This window comes from Cicer arietinum, chromosome 7, assembly GCF_000331145.2.
Source record: "Cicer arietinum cultivar CDC Frontier isolate Library 1 chromosome 7, Cicar.CDCFrontier_v2.0, whole genome shotgun sequence".
Classification (NCBI taxonomy): Eukaryota; Viridiplantae; Streptophyta; class Magnoliopsida; order Fabales; family Fabaceae; genus Cicer; species Cicer arietinum.
Window position 1 is genome coordinate 59,914,061 of NC_021166.2, and position 20,735 is coordinate 59,934,795.

At 31.2% G+C, this 20,735-nt stretch overlaps 4 protein-coding genes across 5 annotated transcripts in view; 2 read left to right on the plus strand and 2 right to left on the minus strand.

The window, feature by feature from the left end:
* Window positions 1-1,466: 1,466 nt before the first annotated feature.
* On the plus strand, window positions 1,467-6,434 carry LOC101488370 (mediator-associated protein 2-like). Its single transcript, XM_004510182.4, has 6 exons — window positions 1,467-1,606; window positions 2,595-2,630; window positions 3,350-3,487; window positions 4,266-4,350; window positions 4,518-4,601; window positions 5,984-6,434. Exons 3-6 carry the CDS (start codon window positions 3,359-3,361, stop codon window positions 6,313-6,315), a joined length of 630 nt encoding a protein of 209 aa, XP_004510239.1. The 5' UTR covers window positions 1,467-1,606; window positions 2,595-2,630; window positions 3,350-3,358; the 3' UTR covers window positions 6,316-6,434.
* Window positions 6,435-7,090: 656 nt separating this feature from the next.
* On the minus strand, window positions 7,091-10,322 carry LOC105852574 (probable glucan endo-1,3-beta-glucosidase A6). The gene is made up of 3 exons (XM_012718576.3): window positions 10,070-10,322; window positions 7,899-9,188; window positions 7,091-7,307 (listed from the first exon to the last, which is right to left on the minus strand). Exons 1-3 carry the CDS (start codon window positions 10,122-10,124, stop codon window positions 7,270-7,272), a joined length of 1,383 nt encoding a protein of 460 aa, XP_012574030.1. The 5' UTR covers window positions 10,125-10,322; the 3' UTR covers window positions 7,091-7,269.
* A 746-nt stretch (window positions 10,323-11,068) lies between these two features.
* LOC101515614 (copper-transporting ATPase HMA4-like) lies at window positions 11,069-18,067 on the minus strand. Of its 2 annotated transcripts, XR_001144470.3 has the most exons (9): window positions 17,586-18,067; window positions 16,086-16,837; window positions 15,462-15,933; window positions 14,892-15,059; window positions 14,012-14,266; window positions 13,230-13,352; window positions 12,210-12,695; window positions 11,576-12,026; window positions 11,069-11,484 (listed from the first exon to the last, which is right to left on the minus strand). XR_001144470.3 is itself a non-coding variant. In XM_012718575.3 (8 exons), exons 1-8 carry the CDS (start codon window positions 17,808-17,810, stop codon window positions 11,631-11,633), a joined length of 2,877 nt encoding a protein of 958 aa, XP_012574029.1. In that variant the 5' UTR covers window positions 17,811-18,067; the 3' UTR covers window positions 11,486-11,630. The 2 variants fall into 2 exon arrangements, 1 of the variants encoding a protein (XP_012574029.1); XM_012718575.3 differs by lacking the exon at window positions 11,069-11,484 and having other exon boundaries at window positions 11,486-12,026.
* Window positions 18,068-19,622: 1,555 nt separating this feature from the next.
* LOC101515288 (FK506-binding protein 2) overlaps window positions 19,623-20,735 on the plus strand; it is a 3,592-nt gene continuing 2,479 nt past the window's right edge. The window contains exons 1-2 of the mRNA XM_004510180.3: window positions 19,623-19,781; window positions 20,022-20,071. Of these exons, the coding sequence (XP_004510237.1) occupies window positions 19,733-19,781; window positions 20,022-20,071 (99 nt within the window). The 5' untranslated portion in view covers window positions 19,623-19,732. The remainder of the gene's footprint in view (window positions 19,782-20,021; window positions 20,072-20,735) is intronic.

Sequence of the window (20,735 nt, forward strand, 5' to 3'; positions counted from 1 at the left end):
TAGCTTAGAATTATTTGTATTTATACTATTTATTCACATAATAATAATAGTAAATAAGGGTCTTTCAAGTGTTAAATAATACAATATTGCAGACTTGTTGTCTTTTACTTATATAATGGCCAAACGTTTCAGGTTTTTGCCTTTGTGAAAACTAACCACATCCTTCAAATAACTAACCACATTTTCAAAAAGAACAAACCACCTTATTTGTGACTTAAAATTATTTGTGTTTGCACTCTTTATTCCCATGGCAATAGTAAAAAGAAGTATTTCATGTGCCAAATAGTAAAATAATGCATATTTGTTGTCTTTTATTTATACAAAGCAAAAAATTTCAAGTTTTTGCAGGATTGTCAAAACTAATCAAATCTTTCAAAGAACTAACCACATTTTGAAACTTATATAAAATAGAATAATTCTCACAATCTCGATAATAAAATTGTTTTTGAAGAATTAAAAATCATTACTGATATTTTAACAATTCAATCAAATTAAGATTTTTAATATTGAGTTATTTGATAAAATTTAATTATTTTCATAATATCTGCATAGTTTATACAATAATATTAATCATCGTTGTTATTGTTTCATCCATTGGACACATATTATTTTAAATTGAAATTATTAAAATATTAGAGCTCGCTCGGGGTGGTTGCAAATGAATTTTGAAAATAAAACATGTTTTAAAATGAATTTTTTTACAAGTAAACCAACATTTTAGTCCTTAAAAGTACAAGAAGTCGACTTAGTAAAAAATTCAAATTAGTCGGCGGTACTTGAAGGATACAAGTGACCGTCAGAAATAACACTAATTAATATTTTGATGACTCGATATTGGTTTAAACATGTTTTTGATTCTTGCAATTATAACATGTTTTTATTTTTGTTCAAGTAAGTTTTTTTGTTTGGTTCACAGCCACAAATATAATTTCATTTTAAAATAGTCATTTCATACAAAAACTGTAACATCATTAAAACTAAATATAATTAAAACATAACTTTTTTTAATCTAAAAATAAACTCCAGTATAATTAAATTATAATATTTTTTAAATTCAAATGTTTCGGTCTTCTTCTCTAAAAAAACTTAAAATTAACAACTTCAAAATGATCACTGGATCATTAAGAAGAGATTTATATTTTAGATAACTCAGTTACCATTTTGAAGTTGTTAATATTATTATTGAAAAAAAAAACAAAAATATTTTGAATTAATTTTAAATAAAAAAAAATTATAATTTTATTATATTTAAAAGTTATTTTTAAATTAAGAAATTATATTTAAATTTAACTATGTCAAATTTTTTAATAATACAAATATTATATAAAATAAAGCTATATTTGAACTTAAAAAAAAATCAAAAAAAAAATTTATAATGCAAAAGATATTTAAACCTTCCATATTTGATTTGAGGTTTTTTTTGAGACCAAATGCCATCATGTTGTTAAAATTAAAAAGGGTTTAAGGGTTTATGTATTTACGCTCGCTTTTATCTTCTCTCACCATTCCATCTACCCTTTCTCGTTTTTTTCCTCCTTCTCCGTCTTTCTCTTACGATCTCGCTTTTTGACAAGGTTGTTGGTTACCAACGTTGTACTTGCTGTCGGTGAGTTCCTGTTTCTGATTATCATGTTTTTATTTATTTTTGTTATGTATTAATTAATACGTTAATTTGGTTTTAATGATATATTAATTTTTGGGGTGTCTAAAAAATTGGATTTTTCATTCTGTTATGCTTTGTGAAGCATTTCAAAGTGCTTAATCTTTTGGAATTGGAATAGGGTGCTATAGTGTTGATTTTCTTTGAACTGTTTGAGAATTTTGTGTTGTCTGTTTAGTGAAATGGATTAAATTGTTGGTTACACCTAGTGTTAGTGATTCCTAATCCTATCTTTCATAGAACTCACCCACTCACCCGCAACATCTACGCTCACCTTCGTCATTTAGGTGTTTTTCATTAATTTGTTGGATTGGTTGTGATCTCCTAATCTGTAACATTAAAAATTAAAAGATGCAACCAACTAGGGGTCCTAATGCAAGTATGATACCTTGTCTCCTGGACTTTTGGCAATGGGTCTTGCCTCTCCAGTGATCATACTTTCATTTGCATAGCTTTGCCCTTTTATAACAATACCATCAATGGGAATTTTATCCCCAGGCACAATCTTAATTATGTCATTCTTTTGTATAAGTTGAGTGTCAATTTCTGTCTCTGTCATGATATTTGCATCAGTATCAATTTCTACTAAGTTACAAGAGTATATTGTTGAATTTCATGATTTTCTTGTGGAAGATAAGTTTAAAGATTATTGTGTAGAAAATCTTAGATCAATATGCAAAAAAATTGTTTCCTGAGCATTATCATTTAATTCAATAAATTGCATTTTGGTTCTGACAATTGGATTATGATCTAATGTTAAATACACTTAAGATGGATCTTTTGTCAACCATGTTCATTAATGTTTGACCAAAGCTAACAACAAAGTTTTATCAAAAAGGATGTTTGATTTTGAATTCTCTTTGCTGCACAAGTGAGATTATAAATTGAAAGCATCTTCTAATTTTTTCTTCTGCTTTTGTTTATCCTATCTCAGCAAAGGTATTCTAGAAGATTCAACTAAATTTCATCGGTAAGCTGTTCGACTTATTTTACTATTTCTTTAAGTTGCGAAAGAAAACTTGGTTAATGGATTGCAGAATTTATAGCACTTTTCTGATTGATTTTTGTTGTTTTGGGTACAGACTGAAATTTTATGTGAGCTAACTGAATAGAAGGAAAACCATGTCATTGATTATTTAAATGTTTCCAATTTTCAAAAGTTTTAAGATTAGGGTTCCTTTTTTTAGACTTCAAGCTTTTTCAATCTAGTTTGTTTATAATTAGCTTTACTTTTTTTTTTATTGTTTTTTATCTAGTTTGTGTCTTTCGTTAGTTCTTTTATTTATATTGTTGTGTTGATTGTATGCTTATTTTTCAATTTCAGTTTTTATTTTATTTTATGTATGCTTCTGTTTGTTATTTCTAAAGCAGTATTCTCTTTTTTATTTATTTAAATGTTTCCAATTTTCAAAAGTTTTAAGATTAGGGTTCCTTTTTTTAGACTTCAAGCTTTTTCAATGTAGTTTGTATATAATTTACTTTACTTTTTTTTAAATCTAGTTTCTGTCTTTGGTTAGTTATTATTAACTTAGTATGAATTTGATATTATTTTTAACTTATTGAAATTTGTATTATTGTTAACTTAGTAATTAGTATTATTGTTCAGCTCTACTTAGTAGTATAGATTATAATTTGATTTTCTGTTTTTTTCTTCTTCATTTATTTCTATATTGTTTGTTGGGTGTTTAGGCTGTGGCAATGTCAAATATAGATTCAGACAGTTACAAACCTCATGTGGAATTTGTGAAAGAAGCCAAAGAAGCACTCATTGATCTTAACTTGACCGAATCCACTGAGCTTTGGCTCCTTAAGTTGCCCATTTCCAATGTAAGCTTGTTAATTCTTTATGCTTGTCATTTTGTTTTGTTTGTCTATTCTGAATTGAATTTCGACTACTGTTGTTGCTAGCTGAATGGGAAAAAGAAAAACACAACCAATTGATATCGTCATCATTGTAAAAATGAAAATTGTGTCATATCAACCAAAAATAAAATTAATTATAAAAATCATAACTTGTTTTTAGTTTTATGAAGGTTTTCTCGGATTGAGAAAATTTTTTTTGCGATCATTATTACTTTTTATTTTTCTATTGCAAAATAGCCCCCGTGTCGTTTTTGGTACAAAATTGAAAACAAAACAGATGAAAACAAGGGTCAATTTTGCAATTAAAATAAAAACTGAAAACGAAAATAAATGTTTTCTCAAACTAAACTGGCTCTTAACTTCGTTATGGTCAAGCCTCTCTATTGACCTTAACTTCTCTAGTGTTTGATTCCGTTTCTGACTTTAAAATTGAAATTACATGTATTATTTGGTATTCTATTACTGTTTAACATATGTTTGGAAGTTTCTATTGTTTCATGTTGGACTGTGAAAATTTTTCATGCCTCTTGACCATTTATTTTTGTCTTTCCGTCTTACTTTATTGTGAGAGACTGGGAAGTTTCTTCAATTATTGTTGGTTTCATTCTATTCAAATGAGCTGTTGTTTGTATTGACCGTTTTTCCCTATATCTCATATTTAGATGGTGGATGAGCCTCAAGTTGATGCTGTGTTAATCATTCATGTTATGTTCTTACTTTCTCTGTATGCTGTGTTGGCCAGGATTTGTTAACTGACATTGACGGGCAGGAATTGTCTCTCAAACTTCATAATGAGGGAAACTTGGGCAGCTATAAGGGCGCGTCTGGTAAATAAAATGAATCCATTGTTGTGTCATCATAAATGCCATGTTCTTTCTTTCAATATCTATATCTTGATCTCAACGTGGCATATTACATGATTGTTTATGGTTTGGGTATAGAGTGAAACTGGTTGTTGTGCAAGTTCCCTAATTTCTTGTCACTTCTTTGGCAGGGAAAGCGTATGAGTTCGTCAGCTTTGCTTCCCAGGAGCCGGATGAAACAGTTTTTGTTTCCTCTGCTACAGAACAAAAAATTGGTATGCATAGTTTTTCTTTTAAAAAATGTCCCTTGTTACTGTAATATAATCTAAATTGACGAAGAGAGTGATTCTGCTTCAAGTTTCAACTCCATAACTCTCGGCATAAATGAAGTCACGAACTAGAAAACATGAACAAATCTATTCCTGCAAGTTTGCAATGAACCTAACAGTTCAATGAAGTGTACAAACCCAACTCTAGGCTAATGAGCTGAAAGCCTGAAACCTAGCTTTATTGAGCTAAATCTAAACAAGGACAAACCAATCCCAACATCCTTCACTCTTTAGTAACTTTGAATCCTGTGATTTGTCTAATTTTACATTCAGTAAACTCTGATTTTACCATCTATCTCGTTTAAAACTATTGCTGTGAATGCTAGGCATGCAAAAAAAGTAAGCATATGTGAATGGTGAATCCATTGACATGAAATAAAATTAGAAAGTAGATGATTAGTTACTAATGTACTTGAGTATCATTTCCTGAGAAGATGGTGGAAATTTGTCTATGGTAGTATGGTCGTGTGAGTTAGGTCCCAGTGAGGAAAGTACATCAAATGAAAGAGTTTGGAAACGGTGGACCAATAACGAAGAACTTGCTTTAAATGAATAATTTGTGTTTTAATGTAAATTTTGTTTTTTTCTGAGAGAACCAATAGACTGATTTGTTTTTTTCAGCTGGTTTTTACATTTGTATTTTGAAACATGATATATGTTTTCGTGTCCCTTCTTCTGCTAAATTTAATGCACATTTAAAATATTTGAAGGGTATGCTCGTATGGTTAGTCTAATATTTTATCCATCTTACGTATTGTTCCTTGAGAAACCTCCGATCCAATGCTTGATTATTTGCATTTAATTATAAAGTGTGTTTAAATCCAATATTCATGTAACCTCTATTGTAAGTAGCTAATAATTCGATCCGATGCTTGATTATTTGCATTTAATTATAAAGTGTGTTTAAATCCAATGTTCATGTAACCTCTATTGTAAGTAGCTAATAATTCGATCCGATGCTTGATTATTTGCATTTAATTATAAAGTGTGTTTAAATCCAATATTCATGTAACCTCTATTGTAAGTAGCTAATAATTCACTCGTGTAATCTCAATTGTAACCTGTATTATAAAGTGTGTTTAAATCCAATATTCATGTAACCTTTATTGTAAGTAATCTTTATTTTTCTCTGTAGCCATGTTTTTCAGAAACACTATGTTTGGAATCACATGGATCTGTCTTCCATAGATAATATTGGATTGCCATTGCCCTTTGTTGCATATGACCGCATTTCTTGTCATGTCCCACAAGACTCTGATTCTTGTTAATGTTGTCATAGTATACCTTTTGAATTCAACATCTAAAAGAAATAATTTCTCTTTCTACAGCTGGAAAAATTACACGCCGAGTTTCTGTTGTCCATTACCCTGATCCTAAAGAACTGGAAGCAAAACAAGCACGTCGAAATTCTGCAGGAGCCGCCACAAATACATCCCAAATGCAAAGTGGTTTTCAAGGAAGTTCACGTGCCTCAGCATCCAAAAGTAGCAGAATGAAGAGCTCAGTATCTGAACTATCAAATACTCCAAAAAGAAGACCTGATAAGAACAGATCTAATGGAAGGCCCGCTGACGAGTCCTCACATGGTCATAGCACTGGTGTTTCCGCTATGTCTTCTGATCATTCTAGCGGAGGAAAATCAAAGAGAAGAAAAATATAAGGAATAATATTTCGTTTTCTCCCATTAACCACATGTATACTTTCTCGTGGGCCTTTTTAGTTTATGGAATTAATATATGTTACAAAGGGATTATAGAGAGACTGAGATTTTTATTTTCATCGTGTCTTTGCCTCTTTCATTTTTTCAATTGGTTTGGTTTGACACAACGCCTAACCTGGTCAGTTGCAAAACTTATATAACTTTGGATCGTCGATTTTTAGTGTTACCTTTTTTGTGTAAAGTTAGGTTATCTTGTATGAGGTGTTGAAATTATAAGTTTTGTAAATCGTGCCCTTGTTCCATTTTATGGTTCAGTTCATTAATGTTGTTCCCTCTTCTGTCTTGGAAAAATGATCAGACTTGACTAAATTGTTGTATTTGCTATCTTTTTTACAGTTTCATTGTGTTTTTTAAAAACAAATATACCTATTCCATAGATTTTTTTTTGCAAGCAAATATGTATTGATCAAAGCAAGGTTTATAATTTAGTCGATTGCACATTTGCAAATATAAGTTTGAAGGAAATTGCTTGTTGGCTATGTAAAATACAACCGATGACAATCATTATAGTTGTTCTTTGTTTTATCTCTTATTTGAGAATGATTTTTCAATAAATTTGTATATTTTTATTTACACCACGGATATCATAAATCAAGTTCTTAACATTTGCTAGAAGGCTGATACAAGTTCTAAGTTTCATTTCCTTAACTTACCATTTAATTGAATATTAAACAAACAGAGCATGCATTGTTTGGCTTTTGAATCTTACAACTTGTTTTTCAATGCAAAATTAAAAAATTCCATTGGCTGTTTTTCAATGTATGTATATCCTAATATATTCTTGCTATTCATAATGTTAGCCTATACGACAATTATTCTTGTTATTCCCGAAAAGACACAATAATATATTTAAAAATTCTATTGGCTGATTTGATCATATTCGCGTTGGCTTCATTAAAGAGTCACACTTGGGTACTTGCAAGATCCATAGCCTTCAAAAACAAAAACATACAAAGTATGAGTCAAACAAGACAAAAAAGGATATGAACTCTCAACAACTAAAATGATTTTGTTTTTCATAAAAAAAATAAAAGCACAATTGCTCATGCGATCTCTTAACTTAATTTTAGATAGCATTTTAATCTTTAATTTTTTTTCTTTTTAATTTGATCATTTATTTAATTGTAAGTAAATAATTTAATCTTTTATGTTTTAAAATCTTAACAATGTTATATTTTTTTATAAAAAATTTATCAAAATTTATAAAGTTAATTATTATCTTCAATATAATGCAAATTTTATCAAATTTATAGCTCAAATATTCAAATAAACTCATATTTTCATTCTTTATATTTTTGAATTTTTATAATAAAATTAAATAAAATACTAAATCGAAAAAAAAAAGTTAGAAATGTTATATAAAATTAAATTAAGTGAACAATTGTACCAAAAATAAAATAACTTTCTTTAAGAAAAAATATGAATATCTAAAATTATTTGAAAAATACACAAAATATTTCTAACTTCATGAATAAGGAGATTTAAAATTTAAAAATAAATTTTCTTAGAAAAATAAAACTTACTTGGATCCTTTGCGATTTGAATGGCAAGACCATTGAACTGACAAGTTCCACCCACATTCCTAAACTGAGCCCAATAAGAACTAAACGCATAACTAGCATGACCTATCACCGAAACCGGTTCAAAACACGGTTTTCCGGGTTGAACCGGGTCACATGTACGGTTTCCCTGCGAGCAAGCATATGACAACGCCTCCGCCACTGCTGTCTCATTGGCTCCCTCCGCTACCACACACCACGCCTTCCCTTTATAATTTTCTGGTGGCGGCAACGGCTTAAACTCCGACGCCAGTGTCTTTCCAGAAAGATCAATTTCATAAACACTTGACCCATTCGGATACAATAACCCAAAGTGACGTTCTGTTCCCAATCCCGGTTTTAAGTTCTCATTATACAAAGAAAAAATAAAAGACGGAATAATTGAACCCGGTCGAGCCGGTGTCCCAACCGAAGGTTTTTTCGTAACTTTTTTCACAAAGTTTCTATTATACGTGGCAGCATTGTAAATATTCGCGCCAATTTGGTCCAAATCACCACCATTGGGCCAACCCGTTTCAGCAATAAATATCCGAATATCCGAAAACCCAAGCCGCTCCATTGCAAAATAAACCGCATCCACCATTTGGTCAAATAAATTAGTATAAACCAAACCCGTATTCGGATCCGTAACCGTGATATTATCGGATTCAAAAATAGCATAATTCAAGTTAATATTAATAGGATCCGAAGCCCAAGAAAAAAACGGGTATACATCTAAGAAGAAAAAAGAGTTAGTTATGTTTAAAAACTCCAACATGGGTTTGATAACGGTAAACGCAATATCGTTTCTAAAAATGCCGTTTGAAGGTGGAAACGATGTTTGTAAAATGTCCATTGCTAAAGGAGTTCCAACTTTGACTTTATGCAAACCAAAGTTAGTTAGGGAGTTTTTGATTCGGTGCATCGCGGGTACAATGTGGGGCCATGTTTGGTTTGTTGTGGATGAAATGAGTTCGTTACCGACAAGAAGATAACGAATGAGTGTTTTTGGGTAAAAGGGTACGAGGTTGGATTGGACCCATTGGTTTGAGAGTGTTTGGTTTAAGGATATGTCGGTTATGAGTTGATTTGGGATCATGATGGATACTTGTAGTCCAGTGTTTTCGAGGGCTTTGAGGATTTGTGGGTTTGCGTCATAGATTTTGACTCGTTTTGCTTTTAGATTTTTGATGAGAGATATTGAGGTTTTTGGTGTTGGAAGATTGTTTCCTAGTTGTCCATAGTTCACTCCTGGTTGCCCTGAGATTTCTCCACCTGTGGTATTCACTTAGAAAATTAGGGCTAAGATCTTTTACATCATAGGACAACATTTGATCGCGGTTACAAAATTAACTTATGTGTATATATTGTGGCCGGATTTCTATGTATACTTATTTTATACTGAGCATATAGTGGTCATTAACTTCTAGAGGCAAAACTCTACACTGCAATAATAGTAACAAATGTTATTTCGACATCAATTTGAAAACCTTAAAAGGATGAAGCTTAAGTTATGTCCCTTAGTTATTCTTATCGTTATAATTGTGTGGCAGTTGAGATCCTTTAAATTTAAAGGATGAAGCTTTAGTAAGCAATGTAAATGTCAAGAACTTAATCATTATAAACAATTTTTTATAAAACATAAGTCGGTGGGGTCAAGCATTGCGGGTTATTATAACCACCGTTTGATTAAAACAATTTGTCTCGATAAAATTAATAGTTTATTTTATATTTATTTGTGATTGGTCATGTATATTGTATGTGTACAAAATATCAACTATTAATATTATTTATTTTATTTTTTAAAATGAATTGTTCACTTTAAAGAGTCAAATTAAAATTAAAATTGGTTAAGGTTGCTTGTAGATTGCATAAATGTTATGTTACAATTTGGGCTCCCAGTAACTCAAACAACCCCAAAACAATTCTCTCTTTTGAGATACTATTACATATATACATGATTATCACTATATCAAGATTTGAGGAATTTGAATGTTACTATTAACCAGGATTATTGGTGTTTTGAAAATTATTACAAATATTATCATGTTAGCTTTTCTCATAAAGTGATGGTTCATAGATGATTTTTCTAAAAACAAATAACACAAAGTTTGAGATTTTGATTGATGCGAGGGGAGAAGGAGGAAGTGACTTACTTGATAAAGTGAATAAGAAGGAGAAGAGAAATAGAGAAACCACAGCCATAACCATTGCTTTCTTTGATATCGTGTTTGTTGGAGCTAAGAGATTATGTTTGGTTCTTTTTTAACTTTATCTTAAATAGCTTACTAGTCTTTTTTTGGGATGTGTAAGATCGACATTTGAGAAATTTTTGGTATATTAGTCTTCAACTCTTGATCACTTATTGCAATTGGAAATATCAAACTTTTTTGTATTTGATTTGTCGTCGTTTTCTTATTGTATGATTGTTTGAAATAATAGTATCATACTCACAACTTGATTATTATTTGTCCACTATTGACAATAATTATTAATGAAATTAAGTGTTGATGAGTTGTATGTGTCATGAAGTGGAAGAAGACTTTGACTTAAGAAGGGGATGGCAGGTGGATATTAAGTGGTTTTCTATGTGCAGGAAGGATTAAGGCATTGACGTTGACTCCAAGATACTATAATAGCATAACCTAAAAAAAATATATATATACATTTTTTTTAATATAAAACTAATGCTTAGAGGAGATATCATCCATCAAATATACATTATAAATATCTATTACTAAGAAACAATTTTGGTGGTGATTAGGGGTGGGAATATGCTTTTTTTCCTGACAGTTTTAAAAGTCTAGTTTGACCTGAAGACCTATTTAAAAGTTTTATTAACATTAAAATATTCAAATGTTATATTTTACATATCTATATATATTAAATTAAAAATGATTCTAATAGACTTTTTTTATAAGTCTGACCTATTTTAAATAAATATGCTTTAAAAATAGCCTGAGTCTAACTTTTTTATTAAATAAGACAGGTTAGACCATAAGTAGACCTAACTTGATATATATATTAAAACACAACTAAAATAATATTCATATGAGGAAAGTACTCGTAGCATTACATCATAGTCAAAACTCAAAACATATCATAGTCAAAACTCAAAACATGATAGTAATGAAAGCTTAGTAATGTTGGTGAGATTAAGTTGTACCACAAGTTATATTAAGTTAGACTATTCAATTTACATGCAACAACACAGACTCATGCAGTTCAATTTATACGCAACAACGCAAAGCTGTCTCTAAAAATGAAATTTTCAGTTCCATTTTGAGTTTACCAAAATATCAAAATCGTTTGGTTCCCCGTAAGGTCCTAACATTCTCATGGCAGCTACTCTTTGATTGAAAAAATGAGCAGGGTCTATGACTATGCTCCATACTCTTTGTTTCTGCATATAAAAGAAGAATAAAATCCAATCCAACACAGACCACTAAACATTTCCTCTTGTCAGCGTAATGCATAACTGATAATTTTCCAACTTTATAGGCTCATTGCTTATTTTGTAAACTGCAGAAAAATGATAATGAACTTATTGATAACGGCTGGAGGACAATTCCTGGAAAAAATGAACATTATGAGAAACTATTTGAAAGAAATAATGAGAAACAGTTAAATAATTACAACAATTGGGTGATCAAAAGTTACACCTTATAAAATGACCAATATGTGGATTGTCAAGTCGAACTAAAAGGCAAAAATAGGCTATTTAATGGATTCTACATGCAAAGGTTTTTTATAGAACTGCAGCAAAAGAGACGAAGAAACCACACTAAGGGAAGATGCAGCCATGCAAGCACCAGCAAGCCATGGTGGCAATCTGATTCCAGTAAATGGGTACAAAACACCAGCAGCAACTGGCATGCCCAAAATGTTGTAGCCAAGAGCCCAAATGTAGTTCAGCCTGATACGAGACATGGTCTTTCTAGATAGATCTATGGCTGTAATTACATCTTCCAAGTTGCTTTTTACAAGAACTATATCAGCTGCTTCTATAGCTACGTCAGTTCCAGCACCAATTGCCATGCCAACATCAGCAGCAACCAAAGCCGGAGAGTCGTTTATTCCATCACCTACCATTGCCACAGTCATTCCCTTCATCTGCATCCAGTTTCAATTAAAAAAAATCAGAAAATGTTTACATCTTTGTAAGACGGTCAATGATATTATGCATTCATATGTCATTTTATAACCGAGGTGTGTCAATTAAATTAGTTCATCGTATCCATTTGAAAAAGACGTGTTTTAGCATGAGTTCCATATAGCTAGCTTAGAAAGCCTTACCTGTAATTCTTTCACCTTATCAGCTTTGCCTACTGGATCCGTCTCAGCAAAGACCATATCAATACCAACTTCATTTGCAATAGCAATTGCAGTAGCATGGTTATCCCCAGTCACGATGACACTTGTGATGCCCATGGAGTGGAGAAATGATATAACACGTTTAGCCTCTGGCTTTACAGGATCAGTCACAGAGAATGCTCCAGCAATCTTTCCATCAATTGAAACTAAAACACAAGTTCTAGCCAGAATCTCATTTTCAGAGATGTACTTCTCAGCCTCGGAAGATATTTGAACGTTACAAGCATGCATGAGCCTCCTGTTTCCAACTAAAACTGTTCTATCACCAACTTTTCCACTTACCCCGGCTCCCATGTGTACTTCAAAATCAACAACATCGGGCACTTCCTCAGTGCAAGAACCGAAATTTTTGCGCAGCTTCTTTGCGTGTGCCACAACAGCTTTAGCTAACGGGTGCTCGCTACTTGCCTAAAAATAAGTAGAAATAATGCTTAAATATTATGGAGAAATATAATTAAAATATTTAGAATGGGAAAGTTTCACTATCACATAGAATTGCACTTTTGTTTTTCATTTCAATGAACAAATTGGCAACCTGGTTCTATAGAGCTCTCTCTATAGCACCGAAGCAACAACAACCGTTGCGCCAAGGCTCCCCTTCTCACTCTGGGTAAGGGTAACAAATATCAAATAAAATCCGAGGTCCACACCATTTAGATTTTTTTCTTCCAAATCTCTAAATGAAAGACAAGTGCTTCTTTCGTCATTTGTTTTTAATATTTATTTGCTGCCTACTTTAAAACAAAAGCACCTGAGATTCACCCAGCAAAATTTTTTAGCTTTTGGGATATGAAAGCCAAATTTCTTTGCTCAAAACTAAATTTGGTTTCTTTTTCTATATTCTTCAAATATCTTCTGCAGAGGCTCAAAAATGTTAAGAACAAAACTATATAAAAAATTCAGATGTCCAAATAAATACAGTATGCAACATAAAAAAAATACCTCGATAGAAATTGCCATGTCACATAACACCTCCATAGAAAATCCAGAAAACAGCACTGCACTAACTACCGTTGGCTTCCCAATTGTTAGTGTCCCAGTCTTATCAAATACAATAGTTTTTACCTGCATCAGGAACAATGAATAAGATTTCATTTTAATAAAAAACAGTGAAATATTAGGAATGTGTTGCATATTAGTATCAAATAAACACTACACAATTATGCAAAACATGAATGTTGTATAAACAATGAAAAGTGAACCTATGAACAAGATTTTCATAAAAGTATGCCTTTGAAAAAGATTTTCATGCAATCCTGATTACTTGGTGATACAAGTACAACCTATGAACATCTAAGAGAGATAATATTGTCATTTAGTAACATCCAGCTAGAAAATAAAATCAGTGAACTTCTTTTGCCTCACTTCGTTAAATACACAAATTATTTATGACAGTAGACAAATCTGTAAAGGAAAAATGGAAAAACTGTATCACCATACTACAAAAAAGGTAAATTTGACGCATCTTAAAACTTTGAAAGGTTGCGTCATAAATAGCAGGAGATATTTTGATTGCGTCACATGTGGTGTCTAAAATATAATATTTAGAAACTTCCATTTAGTATAAGTTCAATCCTGATAAACAATATTAGAGGGGAAGGTTCACATGTGGTGATTAAACTATAATATTTAGAAACTTCCATTTAGTATAATCTCCAAATACGAGCACAATTTACATACAACAATTCAAGATATGAGGTAACGGGAAAAAGAAATACCATTACCTTGTGTGCCTTCTCTAGTGCATCCCCACCCTTGATAAGCACTCCTTGGGAAGCGCCTATGCCTGATGCAACCATGACTGCAGTTGGTGTAGCTAGTCCCAGAGCACAAGGACAAGCAACAACTAACACAGAAATAGCAAACTGCAAAGCAAGCTCAAATGCATCCATTCCTTTTGGTATCCAGTGTTTAGGGTAAAAACCAGTTTCTCCAGGAATGAACCACCCCAACCAAGTTATGAATGCTGCAACAACCACCTAATGATGTAACCACAAAGTAATCAGCTTCCCATGGATGCTATAATAATATATTGTTATAAGGCTGGTGTCAGTTACGAGATAAAATGATGCAATATCTTTATGATACCATCATTTTCAGTCCAATAATAGTAGAATATAAACAAAAAGATGACATGAGACAGGAAAATCAATCACATAACTGATGTCATTTAGCTGAAATGCTTTTACATGAGGGAGAAAAGAAAATTTAAAATAAGGGAAAAGAAAATGAAAATAGAAAGATGACATGAGACAGGAAAATCAATCACATAACTGATGTCATTTAGCTGAAATGCTTTTACATGAGGGATAAAAGAATATTTAAAATAAGGGAAAAGAAAATGAAAATTTTCATCTTTTACATGAAAATTTAAAATAAAAAATAAAAACTTTTCCTGATCACCCAGAAAAGAAAATTTCCACCCAAAACACGCATTATGCTTACCACTAAACTAGAATGTTGTCCATGATCAGCATATATAAGTTCAGTCTCCCGAAAGGAAGATATATTAATATAATATTACGGCACACGGGCACAGTTGGCACTACACAAGTATATTAATTTATTCAAATGTTTACACTAGGGACAAATAAAAATACTCACTATTGGAACAAAAACCCTTGAAATATGGTCTGCAAGTTTTTGAACTGGTGCTTTGGCAAGTTGAGCAGCTTCTACAATTTGAACAATCTGAGAAAGGGCAGTGTCTGATCCAACATGTGTAGCCTTAACCAACAAGCAGCCATTCTCATTGATCGTTCCACTGATAACCTGTTCAACACATTTGAAAAAATTAAAGTTGTTCTCACCTCTCTATCATGTAACCTTTAAATAATTTAAACTACTAGAACTTGGATTAAAAAAATTAACGATTGTACACAATTCCCTACATCACCTTCCCACGAAAAAAAGAAAGGAAATCAATTGAATGTGTGTCTCTCTGTCCAACACATCACAGAGTATATTCACTCTCACACTTTTTGGTTACACCTAGTGTTAGTCATTCCTAATCCTATCTTTCATAGAACTCACCCACTCACCCGCAACATCTACGCTCACCTTCGTCATTTAGGTGTTTTTCATTAATTTGTTGGATTGGTTGTGATCTCCTAATCTGTAACATTAAAAATTAAAAGATGCAACCAACTAGGGGTCCTAATGCAAGTATGATACCTTGTCTCCTGGACTTTTGGCAATGGGTCTTGCCTCTCCAGTGATCATACTTTCATTTGCATAGCTTTGCCCTTTTATAACAATACCATCAATGGGAATTTTAGCCCCAGGCACAATCTTAATTATGTCATTCTTTTGTATAAGTTGAGTGTCAATTTCTGTCTCTGTGATGATATTTGCATCAGTATCAATTTCCACTAAATATGCTTTATCTGGAACAAGTTGTGTCAGCTTTCCTAAAGCATCTGATGTTTTCCCTTTGGCCACAATCTCCAAATATTTTCCTAATAGGATAAAGGATATCAACATGGAACTGGTCTCAAAGAAATCTTGTCCTTCAAATGTATCTGAAGTCAGTGCTTTTATTACAATATATAACGAGTAAAAATAAGCAGCATTAGTGCCTAACGCAACCAGCACATCCATGTTAGCAGATCTTCTCCTCAGTGCATGATATGATCCCACATAGAACCTAATAATAATAATAATAATAATAGTCATTGTAAAATGAGTATAAAAACATCTATGTCTAGAACAGATGCATAAAAACATCTACTGGCTAATTATTAATAGTAAAGGTAACAAGAAACTTGGATTAAACAGTTATTCATATAGTAATAGTACCTTTTTCCAACTATGAACTGCACAGGCGTGCAAAGGATCCATCTTAAAAACAACCCAAGAGTAAGCATATTATGGATCTTATAGTTCAACCAGTTGCCATATGGAGGAAGCATGGGAAGCACCATAGCAAACACAAACACAGGTACAGAAAACAAGCAGCTGAACAAAAACTGATCCCTATACGTGCGAATTTCATTCACCTTATCCCTTTCTCTTTGTCCTGAAGGAGAATACAAGGTTGCTTGGTACATCTTGGAGCCACGGCTAGCTTCCTGAACACAATGAATTAGAGTTCTCGGACCTGTAATGTCCGGATCATAGCTAACGGTAACTATATAATCTGAAAAATCCATTTCAACACGATTCACACCTCCAGCTAATTCAAGAGAAGACACTAACACATTAGCATCTTCTTCAGAATCAATCCCTTCAACTTTTAGATGAACTTTATTCGCGTCATTCCCAGAGCTAATAAGTTCTGCTCCAAAGCCCGCATCTTCTATAGCTTCAATTATCTTTTCGGGATCGGCAAGGCTAGGATCATAATGCACTTTTGCCTCCTCTAAAGCTAGACCAACTATTGCCCTTTTCACTCCATCAATCATTTGAAGTGTTCTCTCAACAGACTCAGAGCAACTTGTGCATGCCATTCCTTTAATCCTGATTCGGCACACTGATATATCTTGGTCATGATCATGAACCTCATTAACCTTAAATCCACTCTCTTCTATGCTTTCTTTTATTCGTCTTGCCTACATTAAAAAACAATTCATAATTAAAAATATAATCCACTACCTTAACATGAATCAACGACTAAGTTCAAATACCTTAACATAACATAAATGCTAGTTATGCCAATGCTATGTAGTATAACACTTCAAATTGAAGGCGAGTCTGAGTGACACATGTCACCATCTAATGACCATCTAACACTTCAAATTGAAGGCGAGTCTCAGTGACACACGTCACCATCTAATGACCATCTAACACGACCCTTACACTTGCAATTACATACTCCCCCCACCCCAAATTATATGTAAATTTCAAATTAAGAAAGATAGTTAATTTTGTATGAGCAAGAAAAATTATGAGTTATTTTACAAAATTATCCAATGGTATGAGAAAGAGAAATTAATATAACCGAAAGAAAAGAGAGAAATAAATAACATAAGGTGTGATAGGGAAAAAAAAAAGTTTTATTGACAGTGTAAAATGACATATAATTTGGGAGAGAGAGTACAATACAATTCCTTCTATTTTCTAAAATTATTTTTATGTGTTAGTGCATGTTTGGTATTTGTGTTTGTACCACCGCCGCTTCATAATGAGTAAATATATCATGAAATTTATAATAATCATAATAATAATAATAATAATAATAATAATAATAATAATAATAATAATAATAATAAAAATAAGAATAATAATAATAATAATAATAATATTAATATTAATGGTAATGGTAATAGGAATGATGATGGTAATGATTGTGTGACTTACAGTTATGAGTTTGGGAACAAATTTGACGACGGCTCGGCCATCAATTGACGAAACAGCTATACTTTTAACGCCGTTTAGATTCCTAACAGCGGATTCAATAGAATTAACACAGGAAGCGCACTCGATGTCGCTTATTTGTAACGCAACGGTTCTAACGGCAACGTTTTCTTCTTCTGGTAACTGTAACAGAGGAATCTTAACATCGTCAAAACCATTAGCTTCCATTTTTCAATCGAATAATAGAAGCTAATTGAAAAGGTAAACGAGTTGAGATTTTAGAGGGAAGAGAAAATAGGGTTTTGTAAAAATGGAATAATAACGAAGGTGAAGGAAAAGAGGAAGAAAAGATTGTTTTTAGGGTTTTATAACGGAAGTTACGAGAAGTGGGTTGAGAGATGCTGCTATACGTGAGTGCCTGCGTCAGTTAGAGAATGAGCACTTCGTGGTTTAAACTTTTGAATTGGTAACCACTTGTGCTTTTCTTTCCCACCAAAAGTGCTCTCTTTTGCCGATTCTGCCCCTTTATTCCTTATGCTTGATGATTGTGATGGATTACACTCACGAGGACTTACTCGGTATTTTCTTTTTTATATTCGTTTTTACCGCTCGCTTGTAGCAGGTCAGACAGATAGTAATTAATAGCAAGCTCTCAACATTTTCGTAATGGTCTTTGAATTTGACATCATTTTAAATTTAATAAATAAGTGTATTTTTTATTTTATTAAAAGCATCTCTATCTTCAACTGTGAATTGAACATGAATTTATTAAATGAAATCTATTGTACTACATCATCTTTAAGCAACTCATATATTTTTTAGATAAATTTAGGGTTCATTAAATAAAAATTACTAACTATAATAAATTAATTATTATTATTATTAATAAATTAATAAAAAAAGTAACTTTTATAATTTTATTATTATTAAATTATAAAAATAAAAATTATATGTGTGAACTTTGATTATACAATAGTGCTATTCAGTTATTAAAGAGATAAATATTTAACATTAAATTTGTCCAAATTCAATATTTTAATTTATTTAAATAATTTCAAAGGCTTTGAACATTAATTTTTTAAATCCTTTTGTTTTCATATTGGAAGAGTCAACTTACTTTATATTTTGAACAAAACACTTTTAATGATATACTTTTTTCATTTTGTTTTGCCTTTAATATAAGTTAGCAAAACTACATACAATAACGAAGGAAAAAACTGCAATTATAAAAAGAAAAAGAAAAAAGTGATCGCATATTTTTCTTTTCAGTCCATTCTCTAAAGTCTATAGAAATTTATGTTAAATATGTTTGTTTGTAAAATTCCAAAATTTTATTTTTAATTTTTACAACTTTTTTACTTTCAAACTATAGTACAATTTATAATTATGGAAATTAATTATAATAAAATTTATCATTTTTTTAAGATAAAAATAAAATAAAATTTCACTATTTTAATTTCTTAAATTTTTTACGTCTAAAAAATTATACTTAATTAATGTCATGTTTGACTAAAAAAAATTCTATACTTTATTAAAAAAAATCTAAAATTTTGTAAAAACATATTAATAATATTTATAACATATCTAAAAAAGATACTCAAAAATCTTAATATACATATGAGTTTAGTTAACATCACTAAATTTGTTAACCACGAATATTATCAAGACTAAAAAATATATATAGACTAAAATTAAGATTTTTAAAAGCTTTTATTTTAAAAAGTTTATAAAAATTAAAAATATATTTAATAATATATGTGTGTCATTTTATTTTATTGGATTATGTCCGTTCTCTCTTTATTATATATATTTTTTAATACAAAAATTTTTAGTCAATGTATAAAATTCTCTAATTATATAAAAATTCATTTTTATACAAATATAAAATTACGGGATTTAAATTATCAAGATTGAATAAAGTGTAGAATTAAAAATTCAAAGATTATTATTGTAATAAACTATCATTGGAACTATAATATCTCAAAATTAAAACAGTATCAGAAATCGTATAATCCTGTAATAACAGCCGTATAAACCCGATCCGGTTGAAACCCGTTTCGATGCTATTTATAACGGAATCCAAATCCTAAGCGAGTGAAAAAAAGACTTAAAGTAGTGACTGAAGAAAAAAAAAACATTTCAGCAATTCGATGAAGCCATTTCCAATTATTCTCCTCTTCGTCATTGCCTCAGCATTAGGTATTCTTCTCGATTCCTTGATTCAATTTATCTAGATTATTCATTTTTCACTGCTTGATCTAGATTATTCATTCTTCACTGCTTGATCTAGATTATTCATTCTTCACTGCTTGATCTAGATTGCTTCAGATCTCGTTAATTTCTCCCTTTTTAATTGATCAATTTCTATGATTTTTTTCTCATTATGTTATTACTTTTTCATTTTGAGTTCTGATGTTGTTTTTTGTGCGTGAATGTCAGTTTCGGCGAAGAACACTGGTGATGTAACGGAGTTGCAGATTGGCGTTAAGGTATGGAGATTAGGTGTTTGAATAAATTGCATTGTTTTTTATATTATTTAATTGTGTTGGCGTATTTTCTTTATTTCAATGGTTAGGAGCGAGATATAGATACAAAACCTTCAATCGACCTTTTCATGCGAATCCATTCTCACATTTAAAGTTAGTATGCTATTAGGTTGCTTTGATGATTCCAAATTGTTCGAAAATATTTTACTGTTGTGTAACTGTAAAAACATTTAACAATGAACTGGTTTTTTTATGTGTGCATGAAACACAGCTCCCTGTACATTTTTTATTTGTTGTCGGTTAACATGATTTGGGTTGAAGTTCCGTAAAAAGCCCCGCTTGCAGTAGAATGTTAGTATGTTAATGTACAATGTTGTGCACTAGAAATGTCTAAAGTGACAGTTGGGTCTTTTTTGGCTAGTGGGTAAAATAGCTTGCTACTGCCTAGTGTTTACCAGTTTCATTTACCGGGCAATGCTGTAGTTATTGTATGCTCCGAAAATAAAGTTTTAAAGTGCAGTTATAGATTCTTGCAGCAAGGTCAGAAGTCAATGTTGAAAGATTGCATAATTTGCATTGGCAGATAGTTAATAGCCATAGTAATATGAATGTAAGGTAATTTATTGTAGAGGTTAGAACAAGGAAAATAATAATGCATGTATCTTTC

Bases quoted from the DNA above. Each gene is read 5' to 3' on its own strand.
- LOC101488370 (XM_004510182.4), top strand. From the start codon at position 3,359: ATGTCAAATATAGATTCAGACAGTTACAAACCTCATGTGGAATTTGTG. The intron at 3,488-4,265 runs GTAAGCTTGTTA...TGTGTTGGCCAG, and splicing joins TTAAGTTGCCCATTTCCAAT to GATTTGTTAACTGACATTGA. The intron at 4,351-4,517 runs GTAAATAAAATG...CTTCTTTGGCAG, and splicing joins CAGCTATAAGGGCGCGTCTG to GGAAAGCGTATGAGTTCGTC.
- LOC105852574 (XM_012718576.3), bottom strand. From the start codon at position 10,124: ATGGTTATGGCTGTGGTTTCTCTATTTCTCTTCTCCTTCTTATTCACT. The intron at 9,189-10,069 runs GTAAGTCACTTC...TGAATACCACAG, and splicing joins CTTCTTATTCACTTTATCAA to GTGGAGAAATCTCAGGGCAA. The intron at 7,308-7,898 runs GTAAGTTTTATT...TTGTTTTTGAAG, and splicing joins TCAAATCGCAAAGGATCCAA to GCTATGGATCTTGCAAGTAC.
- LOC101515614 (XM_012718575.3), bottom strand. From the start codon at position 17,810: ATGGAAGCTAATGGTTTTGACGATGTTAAGATTCCTCTGTTACAGTTA. The intron at 15,934-16,085 runs GTACTATTACTA...TATTATTATTAG, and splicing joins CAGTTCATAGTTGGAAAAAG to GTTCTATGTGGGATCATATC. The intron at 12,027-12,209 runs GTAAGGCTTTCT...AACTGGATGCAG, and splicing joins ATAAGGTGAAAGAATTACAG to ATGAAGGGAATGACTGTGGC.